General features: G+C 46.3%; 1 protein-coding gene across 2 annotated transcripts in view; it reads right to left on the bottom strand.

Annotated features, from left to right (window-relative positions):
• The window catches only part of Plpp3 (phospholipid phosphatase 3), a 75413-nt gene extending 51606 nt beyond the window's left edge, over window positions 1-23807 (bottom strand). Inside the window, exon 1 of one of the 2 annotated variants that reach the window (XM_087660321.1) lies at window positions 23215-23807. Coding sequence is in view for 1 of the 2 variants with exons in the window: in NM_138905.2 (NP_620260.2) it covers window positions 23215-23353 (139 nt within the window). In the remaining variant the exon portion in view is untranslated. 2 annotated transcript variants of the gene reach the window in all.
• Window positions 23808-26403: the final 2596 nt, after the last annotated feature.

Here is a 26403-nt window from a genome sequence, read left to right as displayed (position 1 = left end):
AACCTCCCAGAAACCCAGGTCTGGCCTTGGCAGGAGTTCCTCGGCCACTGGGTTTTTTCTGTGTGTGGTTTCTAATACATGCAAGCCCGATGCCAAGTCCTAATCTATTAAGGGACTGCCAATTAGCAGGGGGCTTAGAGAACTGGGGAGTGGGCCTAATTAGGCTTGCAAACCATTTCTCTCCACTGCCTCTCACAATCTGACACAAACTATACTGGGCAATTGTTCTAGATAGAGCCTCTCTGTAGCCCTGCGCACACTGTGTTTTGTTTGTGTTAAGGCTCCAGACCTGGAAGCTAGTGCTCCTGTTGCTGCATGTAGATGGCAGAAGTGGGATGGGGATGGCCATTACTCGGCAGTGATTCTCAGATGCAGACAGTCACCATCAGGGGCACTCAATAATAGTGAGATTCCGTGCTCTGCCTAGGCCTTCTCAAGCACTTAAAATAGCAATGAGAGGAGGAGTGAATTAATATTCTCTCCCATCCTTCCCTCTCTCCCTCTCTTCCTTCTTTTCTCCCTCCCTTCCTCCAACTCTCTTAGTGCTGGGAAGGAATCCAGGCAAGCAAGTGCTCTGTCACTGAGCTCCATCTCAGACCAAGAATTCTTCTGTTTAATGCAATCCCATCTCTAAGTGACCTGGCAATAGCTGCTTCTAAAATATACTATGCCACTGGTGGCTAGAAAAAGCTATATTTAAAAAAAGCCATACATACATACATATATATATTATATATATATTATATATATGTGTGTGTGTGTGTGTAATGTAAATAACAGTATGCATACACTATAGACAATTTTAGACTGCATTGAATAGCAAATATTTACTGAGAAGCTATTATGTGCTAGAGCTGAGGTGCTAAAACAGGTGCTTAAGCCTTCAAGAGCTGCCTTCCCCTGTAGATCACCTGGAAGGACCCCCGAGGACTCAAACCTGCAGTCTCCCCTTCTTCTCTCTTCTGCCTAGGTAGGAACTAAGTTACCAAACGCTTTGCCAAAATATCTTCCAGGAAGAAAGAGAATGAATGACTCCAGATCCAGACGTCAGAGGCTTATTTAGAAGAGAAGGAAAAACCTGAAAAATACACGGCTGTAAGACACAGGGGAAAGCGTGTGACTTCTCATGGCCTGGTCTCCAGACAGAGTGGGGAATGGACTTAGAAGGTATCTGTGGTGGAAGAGCCCAAAGTCCTTGGTGATTTAAGGAAGTTCCTTTCCTCTTTGAGCCTCTTTATCTAGTGAAGAGAGGAGGCTGGACTAGCTGGTCATTCCCACCCAAGTTCAACAGGAGCCTGTCACCCACCGTCAGTCAAGTTCACTGTGCACTGAAGCACTCAGAAGGATATGGGCTATTTAAAGATTTCCTAAGAAATGCCGGCCTCAGTCATCTCTTACCATTCTGTTTTTGATCCTTGCAGTTTTCAGGCCTCATGTTTATTTAATCCACGTCTTCTCTACAATGCTGGCTACTGGGTGAACACATCTAGGGAAGGGTGTGGTTGGGCAGGCTGTGTTTAGAGAGTCACTCTGGTGGGCACTGCTCTGTAGCAAGGCGAGGTAGAGTCAACTCACTGAGGTGTGACTAACCATTCGTGAAGAGCCTGGGCATTCCACACACATCCCCATCCACACAGAATGAGCTATGCGAAGGCCTCTGTCACCACACTGCCACTCCAGACCCTAGACAGCAGAACTCAAACAAACCTGCTCCAAGGGCGTCTATGGCCCACTCCATCTTCTCGCACACCTCTCTACACTGACTGCTCCCATCCGTTACATAGACACCTTCAGGGGACCTCGGCACACAGTGCGATTCCTTCCACAGTACACCTGGGTCTATATTAGATGTGAACAGCTAACAGACAAATCTACCTGTTGGCAAGGAATCCAGGAAGGCAAACACTGGTACAGAGTGCCTGAGAATTGGTGGACTCCGCAGTCATACACCTGGGGCCTGGCCTTCACCCTTAGCAGGTCCCTTGGCCTCTTGGTGATGGGAGGAATAAGAGGATGTGGCAATGGTCTGACAGTCCGGCTCATAGAAGGCTCAGGGAATTTTCTTCTTAGAATGTGGGGTAGTGAACCTTCCATAAGACAAGCAGGTGCTAGTCAGTATAGAAGGGGGGGGGGCACTGTTTATTACAAATGTGACACTGAATATGCATAATGAAGCCCACAAGCTTTTTGGTTATTTTTTTTTTCTCATTTTATGTAATCTGAGTGGCTGAAGATATCTAAAGAAAGTAAAGGCTTTGGGGGTAAAATACATTTGAGTTTGGTGTTTTGATCTGCCATTACATTAAGTGAGCTGTATAAAGCTCTGGTCTACTATAAAGTAAGGACAATATGACTAATCTCAGGAGTTGTCAAAGGTCATTATGGAATCCCGAGACACTCAGGTGGTCTGTGAGAACCTGGACACCCTTAATCCACAGTGACCACTGTTCTTTCTCATAGTCTTCACCACAAAATACAGTAGGAAGAACAAAGACGACCAAAAGAGCTCTTTGTCCCTATGGCTTAGAGAGAACCTTTAAAGCAAGTGACAGTATATGCGAAATGATAAAACAGACCGGTTTTCAATGTTCATTTCAATGTTAAAGGAAGATGGGGTGGAGCTTAATACTTGATGCAGGTTTCAATGGAATGTCCTTAGAAGTTCCTCGGCTTCCTTACATTGATAGGTCCATCTCTGCCCCATAATGCATTTGGTCATTCTTTATTCGATCACTTCTAATAAATATTAAGCACGTATATTGAACAAAGCACAGGGAGAATCACAGGAATCCTAATTCAGGCCCTTCGTTTTCATTAGGGGGCAGTGATTTGCTAGAGAGCTGTCAGTGGAGCACTGGCGCAAACTCCAGGAGACACCACGCTAAAGCTTCTGTTTTAGTCAGGGCCAAAGCTAAGATGGTGCCACCGTGGCTCCTCCAGGAGGGAGCTGGCTAGACAGGCACCACCAGCACCTTCTGCTCACCAGATCTGGCAGGACTTTCCACCTCCTTGTGAACTGGAGGCCCCAAGAACCAGGGATAGCTGGGAATACTCATGGCTTATTGCTATACGATCTCCCAGTCTTCCTTTGGGCTACTGGAACCGACCCGTGTATATCTACAACATGTATACAGTCAACTAAAATCCATTATGCAAGAAAAAGAAACAACAACAACAACAAAAAAAAAACTGGAGAAAGAAAAAGGAAGGGAGGAGGGGAAAAGATGACAGGAGGAGGGAGGGGAGGAGGAGGGGCCGGGGAAAGGAAAGAGCGAGGGCCTGTTGGAAATGTGGTCCAATTGACAGTGAGTTTTTAGGATGCCAGACAGTCTATAGGTCTATTCACTGGAACTTTCAAAGGAACGGCTCTAGCTCGCCAGCAGGCTTCATAAATGCATGACTGTAATTAAGTTTCGGCTACACCTAGACTGCTGCATTTAACCTGGCTTTTAAGTAGCATCACAGTGCAGGTCCAAGATCACTTACATTTAAATCAATTACCATTGAACACCGTCTCGCATCAATCACATTAGAATCAAAAGAGACATCGGGTTTCCCCTTGCTCACGTCCTTTCAATTTGGGAGCAGGACACAGGATAAAAAAAAAACCACGTCAGAAGCAGACACACCTAAAGTCAAATCAGAGGCTGCTTCCCTGACTCCAACGTCCTCACATATATGAGGGGAGGCTATAGGTTGAAGTGTATCCTCACCCAGATTTCCTGCGTTGGAGTGCTTAGCTTGAACTAATTCGGATCGAGTCTCTCTAGACAGTCAAGTTAAACTGACACCACTGGGTGAGTCCTGATCCAGGAAAATCGGGGTCCTTAGCAATGAGAGATCTGCACAGGGGACATGCTTCCAGGTCACAAAGGGAGGATCGCATGAGACGGGAACAGCCGAAGACAGGACAATGCAATAAGCTGAGGGCAGCAGACTCTTCCCTCACAACCTCAGAATGAACCTCTATGCACCTTCCCTCACACCCAAAGAGCTGAGAGACAACACATTCCTGCCACTTAAACTGCCTGATTTGTCCTCTAGTACAGCAGCCCTGGCGATCTACAGAGGGTGCAAAGAACCTTCCCTGGGGGTTTGTCTGGGGAGCATAGGAAACACCTGAGCGCGGCAGGGGACAGACACTCTGTGTGCAGTTGATGCCGATGCTGGGCCCCAGTGCTGTCACGAGATTGGACGAAGTGATGATCGTTTTAATTGTCAGCATAGAAGATCAGATGCACATGTGCTTAACTGAAAAATCATTAAATAACAAGAAAATATGCCACAATGCCCAGGGTCGTACTGAACGGCACACTACATGTGATCTTTCTTTTCTAAATTTTAGCTGATGTCATTTAAAGCATCAATAATGGAAAACAGGTTTAGATGGAAACCGGGTAGTTTCGACTTTGTTCAATTTTTATTGAGCAACTCATGTATGCAAGACCTTGAACTAGGAATTTAATGAGTTGCTTCCCTCAGACTTACCTACCGGTCAGGGCTCTATAGAAGCCTGTGTTTCTTATGAATGCTTCTCTATTTATACATAAACACAGAGAGTAGAAAACCCTCTGTGAATGTCCGTCAGTTAACCAGTCAGCTGCTGGAGCATCTCTGGTCAGGCGCATGCGTCCAAGTGCATCCTGTGGTATCAATCCCCACTGTGGAGCGGTGCATTCCCTTGTCTCACAGTGACACCACCTATCTCGTGCTGGGCACCTGTTGGCAGATTCTAGCCTCTCGTACCTCCAACCTGGGATGCTTTCAATCCGAGAGCTCTTACACACATTTGCTTAGATAACTGCTACACATTTGGAGAATGGAGGAAAAACACACGAGAATTCTTCACTTAACAAAATTTGTACCTTCTTGCCTGGGCCCCCGTCTGTTAGGCAAAATCGGTTTTCAAATGTGTAACCAAAGAAAGCCATTGTAGTGGTTTAGTTGAGTCAGGTTCTCTAGGTGTGTGTCCTGTTGCCAGTGCTTCAGACAGACACACCCACCCTTAGTTATTTCTTAGTTATTCCTAGTGCTTGTCCCCTTCAGACAGCATCATACCACAAAGTTGACAGGAATTGGTTCTCTTCTGGTCAAAGGAGCTTCAGCTGTATAATAACGCGCGCGCACACACTCGATGGGGGAAGGGAGGAGGCAGCACTCACGGAGTTTATCTCAGTGAGCTGTCCCTGCTAGTATCTCTGTTGGCTGGCTTGCTGTCTGTGAGGATGTGCTGTCTGTTAGGTGGCGGTGAGCACCACGTCTTATTTTTAGGAAGACTAGATGTAAAACCCAGTTGAGATGTAGGAACTGGCTGGGTGGGGATGTGAGCACTTGAACTGGGGAGTTGCTAATTTAGAACTCTGTCTCCATACCTTCTGGTCCTCACCACCCCAGCCCACCCCACCCCACCCCACGCCCACCCCCACTGCCCAGTCCATGAGTGAGACTTGTGTTTTGTAAGCTTTGCAGCCGCATCAGCCTAACACAAAATAGGCAGTCAATAAAGATGGTGGTGGGATGAGCGCACGGATTACAGTGATGGCTTTGGGCCTTGTGAGGAAATCTCTGATCACCCAGTGAGACACCCTTACCAAAGAGGGGATACCCACAGGCCTTGATGGCTTGCTCCCCTTTCTGGTCCAAGACAGAGAGTGTTGTCAAGTCCAGGTTTTACAGACTGTCCAGACTTGCCTGGCAGACGACAGGTAGCCTCTGAAACCTGAAAACTCCCAGGGTTTCAGCAGAACCCCTCACTGTATGGGGAAACTTTATACTTCCTCTCTCGATCGCCTGAGTCCCTCTTCTGGGCAAGTCCCAGGGCACTCTTCCAATCCCACAGTGCTCTGTGCCGAAGCCAAGCCCCAGTTTCCAGCCTCAAAGGGCCCTTTGTTTAGGCTCTCTTTCCCAATTGGTGTATCCTGAGCTTGAACCCCTAGCTTTTGAGAACTCTGCAGCCCTGGCAGCAGAGGACTTGCCAGCAGGTTTGCGGCCCTTAACAGCTCTCACAAGCCTCAGTGTGAGGGAATGTCTCTAGCTAAGGAACGCTTTTCATGGGAGGGAGGGGAGGGAGTATTATTTTAAGAGTTGCAAAAACAACTTCAAATCGACTCTTTAGTCTTTAATTGCTACCAGAAGAACTGAGAACTTCTTGTTCTCTCATACTTAATTAAGATGATAGTTTTAATCAACTTTAAATGATATTGGTTAATGCACTCTGCTCAATCTCTCAGGCAGGTTTTGCATCAGAATGCTGGAATGCATTAAAGACAAATTTCCAACATGGTCTCCGCACCTGGGGAACACCTTCAGCCAGGGCAGAAGGAAGGGAGCCTGCATCCGCACAGTTGCCACTCAACTCTCCAGGAGGTTCCAGAACTCTCCAGGAGGTTCCAGGTCAGACAGGCTGAATCCAATGCAGGCTCATGCTGTAAATTCAGCAGGCACTCTCCACCACATTTACCTCTAAAGCTTGCCATCATCTATGACACCCAGCAGTACCCAAACACTTCCGGGTCAGGGAACACTAGTATCAAAGAAGCTACTGTCTCTAGGCACCTTCCGATCTCTCGACAGCCTGCGAAGTAGAAATTACTGTCCCATTTCACAGATGGAAACAGCCGTTTGGAGAGGTCATTAAATGCTAGTGATTGATGGGTTCATGATTTGAACCCAGAACAGCCTGACTCTAAGTCATATGTTTCTATTGGGGCACACAGCGTCTTAAAGTTTAGAACTTCTTGACTAGGGGAACTATGATAGGAAATTGTGTCATCTGTCCTCTTTGGTGACAAAGTCTAGAGATTCAAGACCTCTAGTTACTGACAGTGTCTTGGGGGTAGAAGACTTTTTTTTTTGTCCCTGAGGTCACCAACTATCACCAGGGTTGCCTGGCATGGCTTGAAGTCATGATGCTTAAGTGCCCAAGTTGAATGGTGATGGTGTAGGGTGTGGGTAGAAACCAGCTTTCAGAATGGGTTCTCCTTCACAGCCGGCTGAGAAGGAAAAACCACGGGAACAAAGGCCAGATGCAGAGAGCTCTTGTTTCCTTAGAAGGGAGACCTCAACTAGAACAACTGTGCAGTCACAAACAAGGCTGACAGAGTCTCAGGTGTGGGTGTATTGGGGAAGCAGTATGTGAGGGGATGGTGAATTGGGGACATTCCTCTTTGAAGAAAATTTTATTTGGGGTATTTCTTTAACAGCATTATTGTGTGTTGGGATGCTCTGTTAAGGTTTCCAGGGCTTTGTAAACCACTGATACATGAGATCAATATATAATTTATAAAATAACCAAATCTAGAGTTTAAAGAGATGTTTAAAACTATGCTTCCCACTATGATGGATTTGACCTTGAATCTGTGTAAGAATTTTTTTTCTCCCTCTAGAGTCTATCCATTTTCTGAGACCTCTAACTCCTCCGAGTGTAGTTTTCCCATCTATAAAGTAAGGGTGGGGAAGGGAGATTTCTTGATGCCTCAGTCCTCCATCTTGGACATTCTAAAACTATCCTAAAGAGTGGCCACTGCTGCTGGGCTGATCGGAGGCAGCATTGTGCTAAGATGGCTTCATCAGTGTGGTCCTCCCTGATAACAGCAGCGATGCTACTTACTGTCTTTACTACTTCCTCCAGCCCCTCTTTCCAACATAGGGTTAATAACCCCTTGTGTCTGTAACTTTACACAGAGGACATGGTGTATTGCTGTCACCACACCTGCCCAGCATCGGCTCCAGAAGATACAAGAGGCAGGGGCCGCATCCCGTTCATCATTCGGTCATTAAATCTCCAAAGCTAGTGTAGTTCCAGGCATATTCGCTGAAAGGACTTATCTTGCATTGTTTAGTAGAACAGTTTCCCAGAGGAAGTACCCAGATGTAGAAAAGGAACCATAGGATGCCTCACACCGGGAGAGTTAACAATCGAGAGCAATTTGACTTGGTCAAAGTAGCCCAGTAAGTTAACCACAGTCAGGACATAAACTGAGATAAATGTTTGTCTCTGAGCTTGGGTGTCATTTCTCTACTGTTTTTGTAGCCAGTGATGTAACTCAAGGGTAGAGGGGTTGCCCACCATGTGTGAGGCCCTGGGTTCCATCCCTTCAGTACAAGAAAATCAATCTTTCTCCCTCCCTCCCTCCCTTCCTTCCTCCCTCCCTCCCTCCCTTCCTTCCTTCCTCCCTCCCTCCCTCCCTCCCTCCCTCCCTTCCTTCCTTCCTCCCTTCCTTCCTTCCTTACCCTCTTCCTATTAGACGCCTTCCGTAAAGTAAAGCTAGAATGAAGTAGTTTTTTAAACTTTTTTTTTTAAAAGAAGTCATCATGGCTAGCATAAGTTCATTTTTGATGACCAAGTTTATACCACATTATAAGATAATATAAAAGCTAAGTTTAAAAGCCTAATTTGTCTTAGGTTAGGTGCACACTCCCACTCTCAGATTCCTTAGACTTATTATGGGCTGTTACTGCCTCTAGCCATTTTTTTTTTCCATTTCATCATGATGGCTTACAGGAAGCAGGTTTTAAGCAGTACTTAGCTTTATAATTACATTTAATAATGCATCTATTTATAGAAAAAAGATACCTTGAGAATGGGGAATTACATGAAAAAACTTTTATTGTCCTCTTTGGCTTTATGTCTTTACTGTCTAGAATATCTTTTCTACTTACATATTTTTCAATAAAATTGGTAAGCTGTATTACAAAACAAACTCTATGTTTAATAAGATGGTACAATGGTACAAGGCGAACCCATTTTTAAATTTTTATCTTATTTTTTATCATTAGAGAGAGCTATCTAAAGTGGCGGAGAAAAATCAAGGAATGCCTGAGTTCCTGACTGCCAAGAACAGAACGGGGCATCCCATTCCTAACTAGAAGGAAGAGTGACATGGTTTGGGGAAGGCTGGGAAAGCCATCAAATGTATGCATCTGAGGTCCAAGTGTGCAACAAAGGCGGGCAGAATGGGAAGGAAGGGAATGGGAGGAGGAAGGGAAGAGAAAGGGCAAGGTAGAAGCAAGTTCTGAAGGGTCTCAAGCATGCGGAGAGCTGGACTCTACACGCATGCGACCAGTGTTCTGAGGCAAGAGCCTGGGTGTTCAGAACTGTCATTCAGAAGAACAACTCTTGGGTTCATACTGCCCAAGGACTCCTGTGGATTGCCACCTGGAGAGACAATCTGCAGGGACATTTCCCCTTATCTGGTAATGGCATGTACTCAATGTGCAGCTTCAGAAATGGGAACGGTAGAGAGAAAAGGGCACATTTCAGACAAAACTGCATCCACATCCTGAGTATTAATTAAAAGTTTCAAAGTATTTCCTGCTCGCATGGCACGCCATCTGTCGCAACAATTCATCCTCTCTTTAGCCCTTCACCAAATGACAGCAATTTGTTCAAGGTTCCCCAGCAAATACCACAAATATTGAGCCAAAAAACCAGCAAGAAGCTGCCTCTCAGACATTTATTCTTATCGTTTCATTAAAGTAGCACACCCAAACATCTGGCCGTGCTTCTCCGCCAACTGCTGTGTGTCTGTCTTCTAGTCTTGCGTGCTCCTTCATGGCAGGCTCCACAGTCTCAGTATATTCCCCTGGATCTTCTACCACACACGGTATTTATCTCAATAAACAAAGGGAAGAGAGAAGATAGCCAGCCAAACTCAGGAGCTTTCTCTGTGGTGGCTTTCTGACAATGGAGAATGGTAGAGGAGCCAGGGATTCCCTTTCCCAGTTGCCTTGTGGGTATTTCCTGCTCGCCCATTAGTGGTGCAGGAAGAACCCTGCTCCATTTCCTAAGGAGCCCATGGATGGAGACGCTGCTCTGCATTTTAAGTGTGAAGGATGTGTGCAAACGGGACTGCTCGCAGCCCTATTTAACTTTTCCATGGGTCTGTGTGTTTGTCAAAGCTCTATGCCAACCCCCTCAGAAAGAAATGCCACAAAACTTCTTTTAGGGAGGGTAAAAAGACCTACTTTATACACTTGGTCTCATGCTAATCAGGGCACCATTGAAATCCCAGCTGAATAGGAAGGAGCCCCACAATAGCCTGGGAAACAGGAGGTGGTCTCTCCAAAGAGCAGACTGCTTCAGTCAAAGCATTTCAGTCCCTAGCTTTTTAACTCCTTTGGAGAAGATGGATAAGAAGGGGAATTAACACTGGGATCAGAAACTGCTATCCCTGGGCAGAAAAGTCACCCCACTTCTGCATGACACTTGTCAGCTGGCTTCTCTGACCCGTTCTTCTAAGGCACCCTGCTCTCTTCCGTGTACGTGTAATGGAGGTAGACACAAGGTCCAGGGGCCAGCTAAAGGGAGATTCCCAAAAGGCACTTTCCTGGGAATCTTAGTAAATGATTTCTGCTAGAGATTAACTGGTTGAATTATTAATACAACATGTCACCAAGCCTCCAATAAGATTTGAGGCTGGCCCTGCTTGCTGAAAAAAAAAGAAAAAAAGAAACCCACTGAAATGAGCGCCAGCCCCCTTCTCCACGGGGTTGTTGTGAAATTCAAGTAAGTTAATAATGCATGAAGTGCTTTGGCGCACAGCTTGCCACATAATGAGGATTCAGTCAAGTCCATGCCCTTCCAGCCTGGAGTTCAGAGTCTCACCTCTATTCTCTTAAGAATTTACACAGGAACAGGAAATACTGACACGGGCAGAAGGTTTTAAACCCCCAATCAAACTTAAATACTTTATAGGGCCTGATAATTTTAAGACATTCTGACTGGTTCGCTTTACCTATGTGCTTGTTAGTGAGAAATCGAAGCGTCAGTCCTTACTCTCGGAGAAAAAAAAGGTTGGGCGTGGGTTGGTTCACGGCTGAGAGTACCACCATTCTCCACCCCAAGGCCTGCCACTCAATCTCACGGACCAGCAGCTGCCTCACTGGCACCCGGCATCAATTAGAGGACTGTGGCTCCTCCGGGGCTGTAAGATCTGATGGGACGGGGATGTGCCTGACCACAGGGTAAATATTCAAAAACATCTGCTGTCCTAGCCTCTTCCAGCTGCCAGAAGACAATGCTACTCCAGGTGTCCAGGTTGGATTTTGTTCTTCGCTTGGGGGGCGGGGCGGGACGGAGCTATGGAGCTCTATCTACATCGAGGAAAACTGACTGAGTATCTAAATGTAGACTCTCGGACATACATACATATTGTCATCTGGAAGAGTCTGTCAGTGAAAGATGGCTAATTAATAATAAATCCCCAATTTCACAGTATAGCCAAGCACAACTGTAAACGGTCAGTTTTAGGGCAAACTCATAACTGAGTTTCTTAACTCCGTCCACAGACTTGGGAAAATTAAATAAAAAATTCAAGACAGCTCGGTTCCCTCCCGGATGGAAAGCCCTGTCCTTTGAATGCTCGGACCCAAGATGTAGATTTTATTTTCCCAAGCCAGTGCCTAGGAACTCTGCACTCACTCAAAGCCTCAAGTTCAGGCCTTTTTCAAAGGAGTCCTTCACAAAGGTGCTAGGAGCCCAGCAGCCCCCCTGCCATGCCGCTGTAACTGCTCTCTAAATAGATTTCAATGAGAAGCGCCCCCCACCCCCAACAAAAGACTCTCTAGTAAGTTGGTAACACCTTTGGAAATATTTTTAAAGTCTCTGCTTCCTAGAAGTTCCTCCTACTGAGCGCAGTGCGTGCAGCTGGTGAGGAACAAAAGTGCCACGCATTTAATCAAAACAGCCACTAAGGGCAAGACGTCAGCAGATGCAAAGATGAGAAATGATGTGTTAGGCTGTTCCTCCCTAGAAGTCTACAGAGGCCAAATTGACCAAAACAGCCCCTTTGGGCAAGTGTCTAATGAAATGGGCTGTGCGGCTGAGAAACATTTCTGCCACTTCCTGTCAGTGGTTGCTAACTTTGTAACAATGTGGGTCATTTGTGGGGAAGAGGCCAAGCGGAGAAGTTCTATTTACTACGTTTAATGAACGAGCTGCATCCGCAGACACTAACCAGAGAAGCTCAAAATTTATCACTACAGCAGAATGAACCCAGGCACAAAAAAAAGGTCACTAACAGAGTGGCCCTTACTGCTGCCTGGTGAGAGCTACACAAGGGCTCTAGTTCAAGGCCCTCCCACCCCTTACTAAGCCTCCTCATAAGAATGACTCCAGGCTCCAGTATTCCTCTTTCCTTAGGATAGGGCTTTTGCTCCCCTTCAAGGTATGAGCATTTCCCGCAGATCCCTGGATGCTCCTTCTTACCCTCTCCCCCATTACTTCTAGAAATATTATCCATCATTCTCTAAGCATGGAGAGTATCAGTTGCGTCTCCTAGTAGACAAAACTAAGGAGCAAGTCCATAGGGAACTGAGGGGTATCACTGAAATCAGGAATTCAGAATGCCGATGCATGGGCTAGTCTAGGTAGATACTGAGGCTTAAAAACAAACCAATTTAAAGAGTTTATGTTTACCCATGCTTTGTCTGCACGTGTGTCTGCGCACCGTGTGTTTGCAACGCTCACAGAGGCCAGAAGGGGGCATTGGATTCCCCTGCCCCCACTAACCCTAACCCTAACCCTAACCAGGACTGGAGTCACAGACAGTGAGCCACCATGTTGGCCTAGGAACTGGGATCTCTGCAGGAGCAGCCAGCGTTCCTAACCAATGAACTCTCTCTAGCCCCTGAACTGAAGCTTTAAGAGTCTTTGCAAGTCCGTGTTAGTAAAAGTACAGTATACATTAGATAGTTTTGAGGTATCCAAACAACCATGGTTGCCTTTCCTGACCTTAATGGGTTCAGGGTGAGAATCACAAATCTAATTCTCTTTGGACAACAGTCTCCCTAGACTGCTTACTGATAGAAGAGCAGGCTTAGGTAGGAGGGGAAAGACAGGGAGGGCTTCACCCACACATGAGCAGGAGAGCTGAGCAGTGAAAACCAGCCTCACCAGTCAGACTCTCTCATTCCAGTTCTTAAACACTCTTTTCTGCACCATCTGAGGGGAGCTAGTTTCAATCTCTCTGAACTTCAGCTCTATAAAACAGAGATAAAAGTGATTGGAACTTTATAGGCTCCTTGGAGACCCTAATCGGAATGTACGTACGACATTTAACATGATGAGAGGTCCACCGGCTAATGCTCAGTGCATGTAAGCAACTGCCGTCACTTGGTCAGGCTCTGGTCCAAATGCCCATAAGTACTAGCTGAGTGAGCTGTGCATCCGAGGACCCGGTGATCAGCGTTTGCTTTCTTCTGTTCATGGAAACACGGAGGCACCATGGAAAGTGGCTAATAATAGTGAGGATTCTCTCCCCTTTGCCCTCGTAAAACATCTGGGTTTTCACGACCCACGAGTTGATCACTTGGTGCTTCGTGCATTTTTAGCGTGATGCGCCATCTAATTCATAAAGCCTTGCGATTATCTTATCCTTTTTAATTTTAATATTCCACTAATGTCTGAGAGACAGGAAATCATTTGCATTCTGAGATGGTGATTTAAACTTACCAGGAACTAAACACATTTATCTGATGTGGCCCTAAAAGTGTATTGACTAAGTTCCTGGAACATAAAGGTCTTACTATTTGTTACTTCTAAACAGTTTTTCAGATACTCTGGAGTGGTGTTTTTTTTTTTTTTTTTTTTTTTTTTTTTTTTTTTTTGGTTCTTTTTTTCGGAGCTGGGGACCGAACCCAGGGTCTTGCGCTTCCTAGGTAAGCGCTCTACCACTGAGCTAAATCCCCAGCCCCTGGAGTGGTGTTTTTATTTGTTTGTTTCCACTTAGAAAGCCCACCTTCTGTAAAGCCCACCATTCTCTGTAGGTGTTACCCAGCACATGGGTCTAGCTGTCCGCCCAGCCTCTATTTCTCAGTCAGAATACTGCTCTCTGCTCGCTCACCTTAAACCCAGTGACACCACAGGAAAGATCAAAAACCTGTTTCTTTGTGGAAATTTTCCTTAAGAACAAGATAATCCTGCAGAGATTTCATGAATTTCCTAATTCCTGAGACATTGTATTTTTTTATTAAATGTTTTAATTAATGTGGCATGGGCATGATGGAAATAATTTGGCAGTTCCTCAAAAAGTCAAACACCTGATAAATGACCAAGCAAATCCACTCTTAAATATAGAGACCCAAGAGAATTGAAAACACAAGGGCTGTCTTCCCATTCACAGTAGCTCAAAATGGGAATAGCCCAGAGAGCCATTAAATAAATACATAAACGAAATGTGGTCTATCCATACAGTGGGATATTATCTGTCAATAAAAATAATAAAGTACTTCTGATACATGCTACAATATGGGTGGGACTTTAAAGCTTTAAGAAGAAGGTGCAGCTACAAACGACCCCATGGCATATTGTTGATTTATGTAACATGACCAGATTTTCTATGGGAGAAAAAAGTGATTGGTAGTCATTAAGACCTGGGATGGGGAATAAGTAAAGATCAATTTACTTTTACAGAGGTAAGTTCTAAAATTGGTTATGGTAGGGGTTGGGGATTTAGCTCAGCGGTAGAGCACTTGCATAGCAAGCGCAAGGCCCTGGGTTCGGTCCCCAGCTCCGAAAAAAAAGAAAAAAAAATGGTTATGGTAATAATTGTCTAATTCCGTGACCACAATAAAAAACCCAGTTAATTGGGTGCCTTAAATGGCTGCCTCACGTGGTATTGTAAATTATAATCTCAACAAAGTTGTTTCTAAAATGACTTTATAACACAAGAAATACCTTTACACAAAACCAGGACAACTTTCAGCTGACTCCTTTTAAGGGGCCTTTCTTCTACAAGTGCCACATGCAGAGTGTTGAACAGGGGGCTGACCTCACCACAGTTCCTGAGCTCCCAACCAGAAGGCCAAGGGATACCTGTGCTAGCTTTGCCGTGTCCTTCTCTCTTGTGTCCCCAAAAGCCTTAGGTTCAGAGACCTCACTTGCCTCAGTTCCCCCAACCCTCCAAGCCAGAGATCTTTCTCCCAAGCCCGAAGTAGATTAAGTATTATTAATAATTAATTAACTAATAATAGCTTTATTTTAGCTATAAATTTAATGTAAAATATAAAATTAAAACATACTAATTTTAAACATCCCTGTAGAACTCTTCTATCTTAACCTTCTATTCTAAAGGGACCTTAATTTGTAAAACAGTGTGACCACCACATAACAAAGTAGAAATTCTCCCCCTAAATTTGGAGTTACTCTAGAAACTAGCAGTTTCTCAAGATTACACTTGCTAGCTATGTGGAAATTTCCATAAAAAAGAGAAAGCAAAACCCAAAGATAAAACTCCCTTGGTTCTATCGGTCCTCTACAACAATGTCCAAGGTGCCCAGCTGTCTGCCATTTTCACATCCTTTTCTCAGTCTGGTATTAAGCCTGTTTTCAGCCCACTCTCTCCCTGGCCCTCACATCAATGGACCACATTACACCCCAGCTTCCACCAAAGGGCTTCCCAAACACATTTCTATTCTCCTGACCTAGGATCTGCTAGTATCAGTGATTCCTTCCCCTCTACAGCCCCTTGTCCCCGCCCCGGTTTGGCTTCTGGGCTATTATTTCTCCCCTGGGACCCACCTTCATACCTTCCCCTCTATCTTGCCACACTGTGTTTGCATTAGTCCTCCTTTAAGGCTCCCATGTCATCATTAACCAAAGGCTGCTTTCCCTTCACCAGCCAGGGAATTCCTTTTGGGCAAACCTAGCACACCTTGACCATAGCAGTTGCTCCAGGAACATCTGTGGAAGGCAAGATTTGAAAGGCAAGTGCAAACACAGACTTGATCAAATCCCCCTCTCTAGAAATTAGACAGGTTTACTCTGCAAACTAATTGGGGCGGGGATTGGGGCAGCCATAAAGACCACATCCGTGAGGATGGCTTCCTTCGTGTTGTATAATTGCATAGTCTGCACTTTAGGGGCACACGGGCAGGAGCCGGCACACACTACTTGTCATGGCAAGGTGCTCAGGCCGACTTGCATTTCTCTGCAAAACTCTCCAGGCATATAATTTTGTTAATTTGTGACAAACCTCAAAAGCACACCATCAATACCTTGATTACAATATGTACTCAGAAAGCACACCGAAATCAACTGCGTCTTTCAAAGGCCTGCCCACGGGCACCGCCCTTGCCCGAGTTGTTTAACTTTTGGGGATATCAGAGCAGATCATAACTTATACATTCACCTGGGCCTAAGTGAAGAATAGTTAGTTTAGGTGCCATGAAAGCATTCAAAGATATGGCTTCCCTTGGTTTTGAGCGTTATCACGTCTAGTCAGTGTATGATCTTCAGAAAATTATTTAGTCCCAGATTCTATTTCATCCATCAGCTGAGGAGTATAACTTCTACCTCAAGAACTGTTCGGAGCATTTTAAAAAGCCCAACCTTTGAAGACTTCCATGAGCTCCTTTCCTATTCTCCTGGGTTACAGAAGGTGATGTCTGTGCAAGCTCAAATCATTTAGCAGTGAGCTGAGGTAAGAGCCGTGCCTTCTAGACCCAGTACCAGTCTTAGGAAAGGGATCAAAAACAGCTTAGCCCTCCAAATGCACACCAGGAGTCTCTGGCCTCAATAATTTGGCCTAAAAGTGAAACCTGTTTGTCTTGTTCCTCTTTTGACTGACAAATGCAAGGGAAATAATAGAAGACTCTCTCAGAGGCACTGACACTTGAAAGGTATCCAGTTTCAAACACCAATATCAGAAAGGTAAGACCTTGTTTCTCCTCCTGCCCTTTCACAACCCCTTGGCAATTACTAGCCAGTTCAGGCCTCTGGTGGCCACAGGTGAACAGGACATTGGGCTCCTGTGTTCACACCATCCCAGTTTTTATGGATGAGAAGAGAGGTCTCAGTGGGGTTAGATCATATAGTGTGACAGAGCTCTCATCACTAGGAAGCCGGAGAGGGAGTGAAAGAGGGAGAAGGAGAGAGACCCCCTGCATCCCAGCCTCTTACTGGGAAGCTTGGGCTTTTCTCTTAGGCTCTCCACAATTTGTTTACCCCTTCAGAAAGAGCTGTTTTTCTGATTGAGATTAAAAATATAATAATGTTGGTATTGCTCATAACAAAATCCTCAAGATCCCATGAATCTAGCTAGGCAATGAAGAATTGTTTTATTATCCATCCACGATGATACATCGTTCAGGTTCAGTCAGGTTCAACTGCCTACTCTACTGTCAAGTATGGTCCTGAAGGCGGCTCCCGGGCTTTGAATGGAGTCCTATAGAGCATGTCACACATATTCGGACTTTAGTAAAGTCCATGCAGATGAAATGGAACTAAAGAGTGCCTCTTCCCTGGCTGCACTGCAGCGTGGGCAGGCAGTGAGGGAGGACGAACAGCCCCAGGACAGTGTGCTAACCAACCAGAACTGCCGTGGGCTGCAGCTTCCCCAGTTTACCATCATTGTCGAACCCTCGTGATTGGCCTGGGTAAATAACACAGGACACCCTTCCTTAACAAACAAAGAGCACTCAGGAAACAAGCATTTCACTTATTTCCAGTCAGGCTTCCCTTGCACTGTCCCAGAACAAAAAGAAGTGTAAAATCTAAAATGGGACATTTGTCCAAATTCTCCCTGCCCTTCCTAGAGTGGCTGCGGGCTTTGTTGTTGTTGTTTGTTTGTCTTTTTTCTTTCCCCCTCCGATGATGTGGGCCATCTCTTTTCCAAAGTAAGAAAACATCGGCCACCAAAAGTGACCAAGGTGCCTGCTGCCCTCAGTCTTCCCCAGACAGGTCAGAAACCTATCACTCTTCCTTTAGCCAATGGAAACCATCCATGTCCACTCTGCAAGCTTTTCTTCCTTAGACATTTTCCTTTTAGTAAGTTTCAGGATACTGGGGGGGGGGGGGGGGGGATGTGGAGGGGGTGCAGAGGGGAAGGAAAGAAGGAAGGAAAAGAAAAAAGAAGGGCTTTGTCACAGAACCCTGGAGGGATAAGGAACGAGGAGCTGAGGCCGCTGTCATTACTAATGAAGACAGTGGCAACTGGCCCCTGACAGCAAGAACACGCGTGTGAACTTTCACATTTAATCTCTCACCTCAGCTGCAAGGCCACAGGCCACAGCCTGTCACTACTTTCCTGGTTTTACAAATGAGGAAGCTGGAGCCTGGAGAGGTCAAATACCATTTGTCCAAATCACACCTATGGGCGTTAGCTTTATGTCCCTTCACATCTCAGAAGAGAGAGAACAGCCACAAACACCTACAGCCTGACCAGTCAGTCAACAAGTGCTGGAACATCCAGTGCAGGGAAAAAAAGCCCATAATTCAGTTGCCTCGAAGACATCAAGTGCTACACACTATAGTGATTCTAAACAGGCCAAAGGCTTTATGAACATACAGATCCCAGGTTCTGCCCCAAGCGCCTGGGGGAAACATACAATTTATGTTTCTCACCAGATGGGTGTCCCATCAGGTGAGTTTATTAAATGTGGGCATGAGAGGCACTCTCCACATTAAAGGTTACTCCTCAGATGGTGTGTAGAATTGAACTGACGCACGAGGTGGGGTTTCTCCAAAAATATTACTGCCCACAGGAGGAAGAAGCCCTTGACTATGGTTTCATCAGCACCATGCTGTGACCAGCTGGGCTTCGCCAGCCCAGACAACTGCACAGGAAGGGGCAAAGAACCTCAAATTGACAGGCATGCAAAGGGCTAGAAATGGAAGGGCCACCAACTCGTTTTAGTATTCTCCCACCCAGGCAGCTAGCTACCTCCAAGGTATCTTTTAGGATTTTAAGGTGGGGGGAGGGGAGAGAAAGAAAAAGAGGATGGATGAATGGGACAGCAATTCTGGACAGTAAAGAAACAGTTTTTCTACCATCCTAGAAAAAAAAGAGCCTACTAAGTGTGGGCCACATTCGTGTTCGTTATGATGCATGCAGGAGAGAGCTGGCTGGGTCATCCAGCAACAGATTCATGAAAATTGGTTCCTATATTGTGTGGTTCAACGTAGTACATTAGGTTATCAGAACCAACACTGCTTGACGGAGTTACTTAAAACACTTGGTAAATGCAATAACCAAGCAAGGGAACCTGGGAGGCACCTGCTGTGCTTGCATAGTTGTTTGGGTTTGATTATTACACAAGGAAAGTCAGAGGAGACATTCAGCCAAGGGGTGGGGCCAAGCAGTTACCACCAACTTAGGCTCATTTTCATTAAGTCTTTGGTCGAATCTGAGTGTCTAGAGCACATCTTCCAGGATATTCACAAAACTGTGAAGAGCTAGGAGTTCAAGACGATCGAGTCTCTCTCCTTTGCTGCCATAGTAAGAAATCTATGTCCAGAAAGTAAATTTGCCCAAATCACACACACAGCGAGTAGTCAGCACAAGGTCAGGACTCACACCTCTGGGCTGCTCACTTTTGCTGTCCTAGAAAAAAAAATACAGAGATGTTTTCTTCCTCTCTAGGAGGTGTAGGTCCTTGTGTATTGGACAGTGGCCTGGGATTTTAGACATAATCTCACCCAATAAGCCATTTTGCAGTGCAAAAAAGTTAAAGCCTATGGAGAAATCAGTGCGTCCACAAACATGGAACTAGATTTGGAGTTAGCCAGCCGCCATCTAAGAAACCTTAGTTTCCATGTTAAGGTTTCCGTTTCGTTCTCTATATCCCACATCCCCCCCCCCCCCATCATCAAATAGTACAAGAGCAATGCAGAAAAATGCGCAAATAACAACAATGGCCCTTCATGTGCCACATGCAGCCAGCAGTAAGGTTACCATCACGACTATTTAATTGACAATAAAAACAGTCAACATTTTAGGAGAACCAGATTGAATGTGTGGTTATTAAACACCTACATTGTGCACTGCTGATAAGAAGAATTAGAACTTGTTTATCTTCCTGCTTTGGTCCAAATGGATGATGCCCCAGGAAAGTGAAGAGGCAGGTAGCTCTGTGGCTGAGCTAGAGGGATTTGTCATGAGGTCCCAGTTTCAGGAGTCTCCAAATGGCATAAAGGACTCTGCTTATGCTGAGAATCAGGGAAGACTGAAGCTGACTTCCTTGAGAGGAGCCTTTTCTATACCGTGGAGATGGCTTTATAAGTGGTAATGTATATGAATTGACTTGTGTTTTTATTTTTATTTTTTTTCCTGAGCTGGGGACCTAACCCAGGGCCTTGCGCTTGCTAGGCAAGCGCTCTACCACTGAGCTAAATCCCCAACCCCTTTGACTTGTGTTTTTAAAAGAAGCCAATAGGGCTGGAGAGATGGCTCAGTGGTTAGAGCACTGACTGATTCTTCCAGAGGTCCTGAGTTCAAATCCCAGCAACCACATGGTGGCTCATAACCATCTGTAATGGGATCTGATGCCCTCTTCTGGTGTGTCTGAGCTACAGTGTACTTATATGTAATAAATAAATCTAAAAAAAAAAAAAAAAAAAGAAGCTAATAGAACATAAGACAACAGGGTTGTCTGTGGTTCTCATGGCACCCCACATACCAGAACTAATGTGAGGGGAAAGTGAGAAGGGGTACCCCACTTAAACAAGAGCAAAGCAAAAAGGGTTTCAGAAAACCTACTAGGCAAAGACTTGTAGTTGTACTTAAAAGCAATCGGTGCAGAAAGGTAACTGTTGATGACCAGTAAACTCCCAGCAGTGTTCTCTCATATGGGATTCTCTTGGCTGTCAAACAAGGGTGGACTTTTTGCTTTTCACCCAGAATTTAACATTCCCAAAAGGTATGTGAAGCAGGTTACACTACTCGCATATTTCCACTTACATAACAGGCACATCTCAACATCAGCTTTTAGTTTTTCCAGATACTAGGAGATGAGGCTCGGTCTATATTCCTATGGGAGAATAAACCAAAAACTGTCTCTCTTCCTAATATATTAGTACCCTGTAATGCAGACCATATGATCAATAAACTGTAGAAAAATTAAATCATACTGACAGTCTCAGGCAAAAACTGAACCAAGTAGAAACATTTTTTTTTTTTAGGACGGCAGTGTGTGGAATATTAAAATCACATGTTGCATTATTAAATCTTCTTTTGGAAGCCAAGCAGAGTTATGTTGCATAACCACCTCAAGATACACGTTAAGCTTACAGATAGTCTTTCCAATTAAAGGTATTAGGAGGCATTTCATCAGTAATACTGTCCTGTAGCTTGTGCTTATGCCGAAGTTTGACAACTGGCTTAGAAGGCTCACTCCAGAGAGGAACTTGCTACACATAAAGAGCTGAAGCCCATGCACATGCACCACACCCCTAAATTCCACCCTGAACACACAGAAAGACATCTTGGGGTGTCACTGTCCCTGCTTACACTATAGTTAGCAGGCATTACTCTCTGCATGTTGCTTAACACTGTTTTCTTCTAATAAGAATGCAACATTTCTTAGTGCACACATTCCCCCCACCCCCCAATAAGAAGAAAGTCTAGAAGGGAGAGCAATGGCTGTTGAAATCCAGCTTTGCTTCCTGACGGTAAAGCAAGAGGCAGGGGGACTTGCCAACATAGGCATCAGAGAAAGCGCTGATCCCACCCACCTAGGAGACACTCAAACCCTGGGAGGCCTCAGCCAAGATAGCTGCACACAGCTTCCACTAATTTAGTGGTCTCCCCCGTACTCCCCTCACCCCAGGACCTGGAAGGATCTTTTAAAAATTCAACAACTTGATTATAAGACCTTAAGTACTCATCTGGTTCACTGTGCATGATAATAAGCCCGCTGTCACCAGGAAGGCAGGCCCCCCAGTGACAATTCCCCTGAATAGCATCCTAAGGGTGAACAGAGAAGAGAAAGGGATCTACATAACTATAGAAAAACTCCCCTAAGGGGTTGGGATTTAGCTCAGAGGTAGAGCGCTTGCTTAGGAAGCGCAAGGCCCTGGGTTCGGTCCCCAGCTCCGAAAAGAAAAAAAACAAAAACAAAAACAAACAAACAAAAAAAAAAACTCCCCTAGCCTTTCAGACTGTAATCTTCCCTCCAACGGTCTCTACCAGAAGAGAGCCATTCTTAATTTTAAATTCTAAGAAACACACCGGCTCACAAAATTCTATGTGGGTAGTTGGGCAAGAACAAGAGGCCACTGCCTAAGAGTCCTCAGTAAGGGGAGCTAAGCCAGGTAGCCACAGTCAGCCCCGACAAAATCCCTTCCAAAGGGATGGAGTCTCCGTGCAGGAGTTCTATTTTGGGGGAACTGAACTGGGAACACAGATGTTTCTTCCGTTAGCAGTGCTGGCAGAACAGCTCCTGGACGGCATCCGAGTTCTTAATGCAGGAAGGGGCCTCACAGACCATCTACTTGAATCCACTCATTCAACTGAGGAGGAAACTGAGGCCAAAGGGGTAGTTAGGTGGCACGCCCAGCTGGTAGCAGCGGGGCGATGCTCTGGTGACAAGTTTTGCATACTTTTACATCAAAAGTCGCTTTAAAGGAAAAAGTCCCATTTTTACTTCAACCCTGGAACTATGGTGGATTTACGTCAATTGCTTCTCTCTTCCCCCTAGCCTGGTTCAATAAATCCTTCTCTCTTTCCCACTCCAATTCCTGTGCCTCCGGCTGCCCCTTTCAGCTGAAGTTTTCATCTGTTCTGATAAACAGAACGCTAGGGCCTCAACTTTGAGGCAGTGTAGCTCAACTGTGGCCCCCAAGCAAGACTGTGACTGCCTTTCTTTCAGTGGCCTCCCGGCACAAGTGAGCTAGTTTAAAACTGATGCCCGCGAAGCGGTCTATCATCCGGCACACAGTAGGCGCTCAACAAGTGATGAGCTCCTTGTAGCCCAGCACCTGGGTAGAGCCACGTTCCACCCTCTGCGGCTTTCAGCCAAGCGAGTAGCGAGTGACAAGGCCAGCTAGTGCGACTGGCCCTGCAAGGCAGCGCGACGGAAGGGGTGGATGTTTACATGCAGCCGGGGCCAGCAGCGCCACTCGGGTAGGAGCCCGCCTTGCCGGGAGACCGAGATGGGTCTCACTCGCATCTAATCTACGCGGACGCAGGGCGGAGAGCCACAGGTTTCCTCCAGATCTTGGAGCTCGAGCTCACACCTCCTTAGGGGTGATCTTCAGCTGGGAGTCCGTCACCCCTAAGGAGGTGGTTCCAGCTACCGCGAAAGCACAAGCACGCCCCAACTTGAAATCGCAGGCCGGGATTGAAATTGGGGTCCGGGAGGGCGGGGAGCTCGCGGCCAGCACGGCGCCCGGTGGTGGGGGAGATGGCTGCGGGACCCTGGGGGCTGACAGCGCGGCAGGGCCCGGGGTCGGGGGCCGGGAGGGGGGTTGGGTGGGACCGGTGGGGCTGCGCTCACCCATGAAGAGGCAGAAGAGGTCGAGGCAGATGAGCAGCACCCGCTTGCTGCCGCCTTTCCTCGGGTTGTTGTTGAGCGCCGGGCTGCCGCCGTTCTTACTCTCAGGGACGATCGCCTTGTCGTACTTGTAGCTTTGCATGGCGCTGGCTGCGGGGAGCCTCCCGGGGCGCTGCGGGCCGCCGCTGCTCAGGAGCGGATCTGCGGGCTCGGGACGCGGCGGCGAGTGTACAGCCCGGCCGAGTAGTTCCAACTGCAGACGCGGGTAGGTTTCCCCCTGAGCGCCTCTGCTTTCCTCTCAACCCCAAACTGTTCGCTAGTCCAAAGGGAAGAGAGCCAAATCCCGAGCAGGAACTTTTGCAAAACTGTGCTGTCCCGGACGCGCCCGGCTGGCGTGCGTCTGCGTGCTGAAGTTTGCGAGTGGGCAGCGTCGGCGTCCGGCCACGATCCTCCGCAGCTACTTAATGAATGGAGCAGCGCGGAGCCCTGCAACTCCGCAGCGTCCTGCAGCTAGCTCTCCACAGCGTCTGCCCAACTCCAACTCTGCCTCCTCCTTCTGCTCCTCCTCCTGCTGCTGCCGCCCGGGCCGCCGCTGTGATCGCTCGGTTTGTTTTCTGAGCTTATATTTCACGAGCGCCTTTAAAAGGCGAGGGGGGAGGAGAGGGACCTCCTTACTTGGCTCCAACAGGGTTCTGAAAGCACAGCCCCTTCCTTAAGCTGCCTAAAACGTAGGATAATTAAGGCCACATTTCCCCCACCCCCTTTCAAAAAAAAAAAAAAAAACTGAAAGAAAAAGTTGCTCTCAAACCAGAGAATCCGGGAGCCCCTAGCGTTCAGAAACTCCAAAGCATCACAAAAGAGGGGGAAAACCATATAAATAAAAAGAAGCACTTTCTTGCTGGCCTTTGATTAGATGTGGGGAGAGGGTCGGTGGGAGGTCTACAATACTAAAATGCTTGCTTGCTTGCTTGCTTGCTTGCTTGCTTGCTTGATTTATTTATTTATTTATTTATTTATTTATTTATTTATTTACAAATTTCAGCCTTGAGTTGAATTATCCTAAAAATACAATTTTCAATTTAAGGTGGGTTTGTTGTTTTGGTTTTAACGTTCAGCACCGGATAGTTGTGTTAGATTCGGAAGATCCTGTGGTGTAAAAGATTCCGGAGCCAGACCCACCCTTCCCCACCGTCCCACCCACCCACCTCTGCTCTAGAATCCTGACTATGTCTCTGTGCCTTCATTTCCCAGCGAGTAGACTGCAGTCACGGAAGTATTTCTCCCCAGGCAGTCATGGTGGGGGAGATAACATTATTTCACACGCGCTTCTGTAAGAGAGCTTGTACACCAGAAGAGCTTCGTAAGTTGGGCCAATACTTCTATTTCTGAATTGGAAAACCAAAGCCAAGCCCACCCCCCTCTGCTAGTCCAGCTGGCCTCCAGCATACCCCAGCCTATTTGGCCTTGACTTTCAAGGAATCTGCTGTTTCCCCTTGAATGTGCTGATGATCCTCATGATGTTGATTACTTTTATATGAGTTGATCCCCACCCTCACCCCACCCTGGTCAAGAAAGAGAATTAACATTTGAAAGGCCCTTACACCTTCAATAGTATCTAGCCTGAGCGTACTACAATGTACAAAAGCACATTTCTTCCAAGGGTCGTTATAATACCGAGATGGAAATGATTCCACCATTCTAGCATTGTTGTTGTTTGTTTGAGACAGGGTCTCTCTCTCTATCTTTATATAGCCCTGGCTGCCTTAGAACTCACTATGTAGACCAGGCTGTCCTCAAACTCACAGAGATCTGCCTGCCTCTGCCTTTCGAGAGCTGGAATTAAAGGCAACTGGTTCTAGCTTTTAAAAAAAAGATGACTTATGTATATATTATTCTATATCAATCCGTACAGATTAGTGTTTTGCCTGCATGTATGTCTGTGCACCATGTGCTACCCACAAAGGCCATAGGGCTGTCAGATCCTGGAACTGGAGTTACAGATGTTTGGGAGCCAATGTGTGGATCCTGGGAACCAAATCTGGGTCCTCTGAAAGAACACTAATTGTTCTTAGTCACTGAGCCATCTCCCCAGCTCCAAGTTCTAGCTTTTGGATACGCAGTACAAATCTGACTGCCTTATTGAACCATTCTGTAACTCTGTATCCCACCGTCAGCCCCCTGGAGCATCCCTTTCACTGCACAGCCCTGCCTCCTACCCTTCTGCCTATGTTATAAGCCTTCCTCCCAACTAGCGAACCATTTCCCCTCTGGTGCACCCCGATCTTTCACCCTCTCTCCTTGTCCTGCTTGATTCCTGCACAGAATTAATTTTACCTTCAATGTTCTGTCTAGGCCACTCTTGTCACACTCACTCTAATTTGGTGTGGGCTAACAAAAACTAGTCATTTGTATAAGTGGCCTCTGATTAGGGGCCATTGATGACCCTCAAAGAGACTCTTTAGTTCTCTGGGTTTGAGGTATGCTGAATTAAGCTCACACTGGAACTAATTAGCAATGAGACCAGCAAGGAAAGGTAAAGTCCTGTCTTCCGAAAGCAAACTGCACTAAGGGAGCTTTGGGGCGGCCATGTCAGCTGCCAATCAGAGGCATCGTCCCCATTCAAAGGAAAGCAGGTGAGGCCCCTCAGCATCTAAGAGAAGTTCCTTTAAATCTCCTTCAGGAGAAACAGCACTGCCTCACCTGTTAAAACAGCAGCGACAATGAGAAGCTAATGTTATAATTAATAGCATTTTACAAGGGATTCTGGGTTACCAGAGGCTCTTCCATTGCTCACAATCCTCCAGCATACACCGCCTTGAAATTCAAAGATGAACATCTTCAGAAGTCCAAGCTGAAAAGAAAGGCAGCTTTGGCAGTCTTCTCTAACCTGTCCCCCACCTTGGATCCTCAAAGCATCTGGGCTCCTGTTTCCCACTCCACCTGATTTCCCTTTCACGGGCAGCCATGACTTGCTTCTCCAAGGCCTGAACCCCGAAGCCTGTCTTGGATTCAGAAGGAGCAATAGTGAAAACGGCTGGCTGTCCAAGAAACAATTAAGTGAAGCTCAGTTAGTTCGTCCTGCCCGCTCCCCCTCATCTGGGAGATGACGTACATTAGCAACAGATGCACTTCCCTCGCTGTCCAGCAATAGCTGGGCCACCATTGCTGGTTACAAATGACTAAGATGGCTGA

The sequence above is a fragment of the Rattus norvegicus genome, chromosome 5 (genome assembly GCF_021556685.1).
Source record: "Rattus norvegicus strain SHRSP/BbbUtx chromosome 5, alternate assembly SHRSP_T2T, whole genome shotgun sequence".
NCBI classification, from domain to species: Eukaryota; Metazoa; Chordata; class Mammalia; order Rodentia; family Muridae; genus Rattus; species Rattus norvegicus.
The sequence above is the reverse complement of the archived record's forward strand: the minus strand, read 5'-3'. Positions and strand labels throughout refer to the sequence as shown.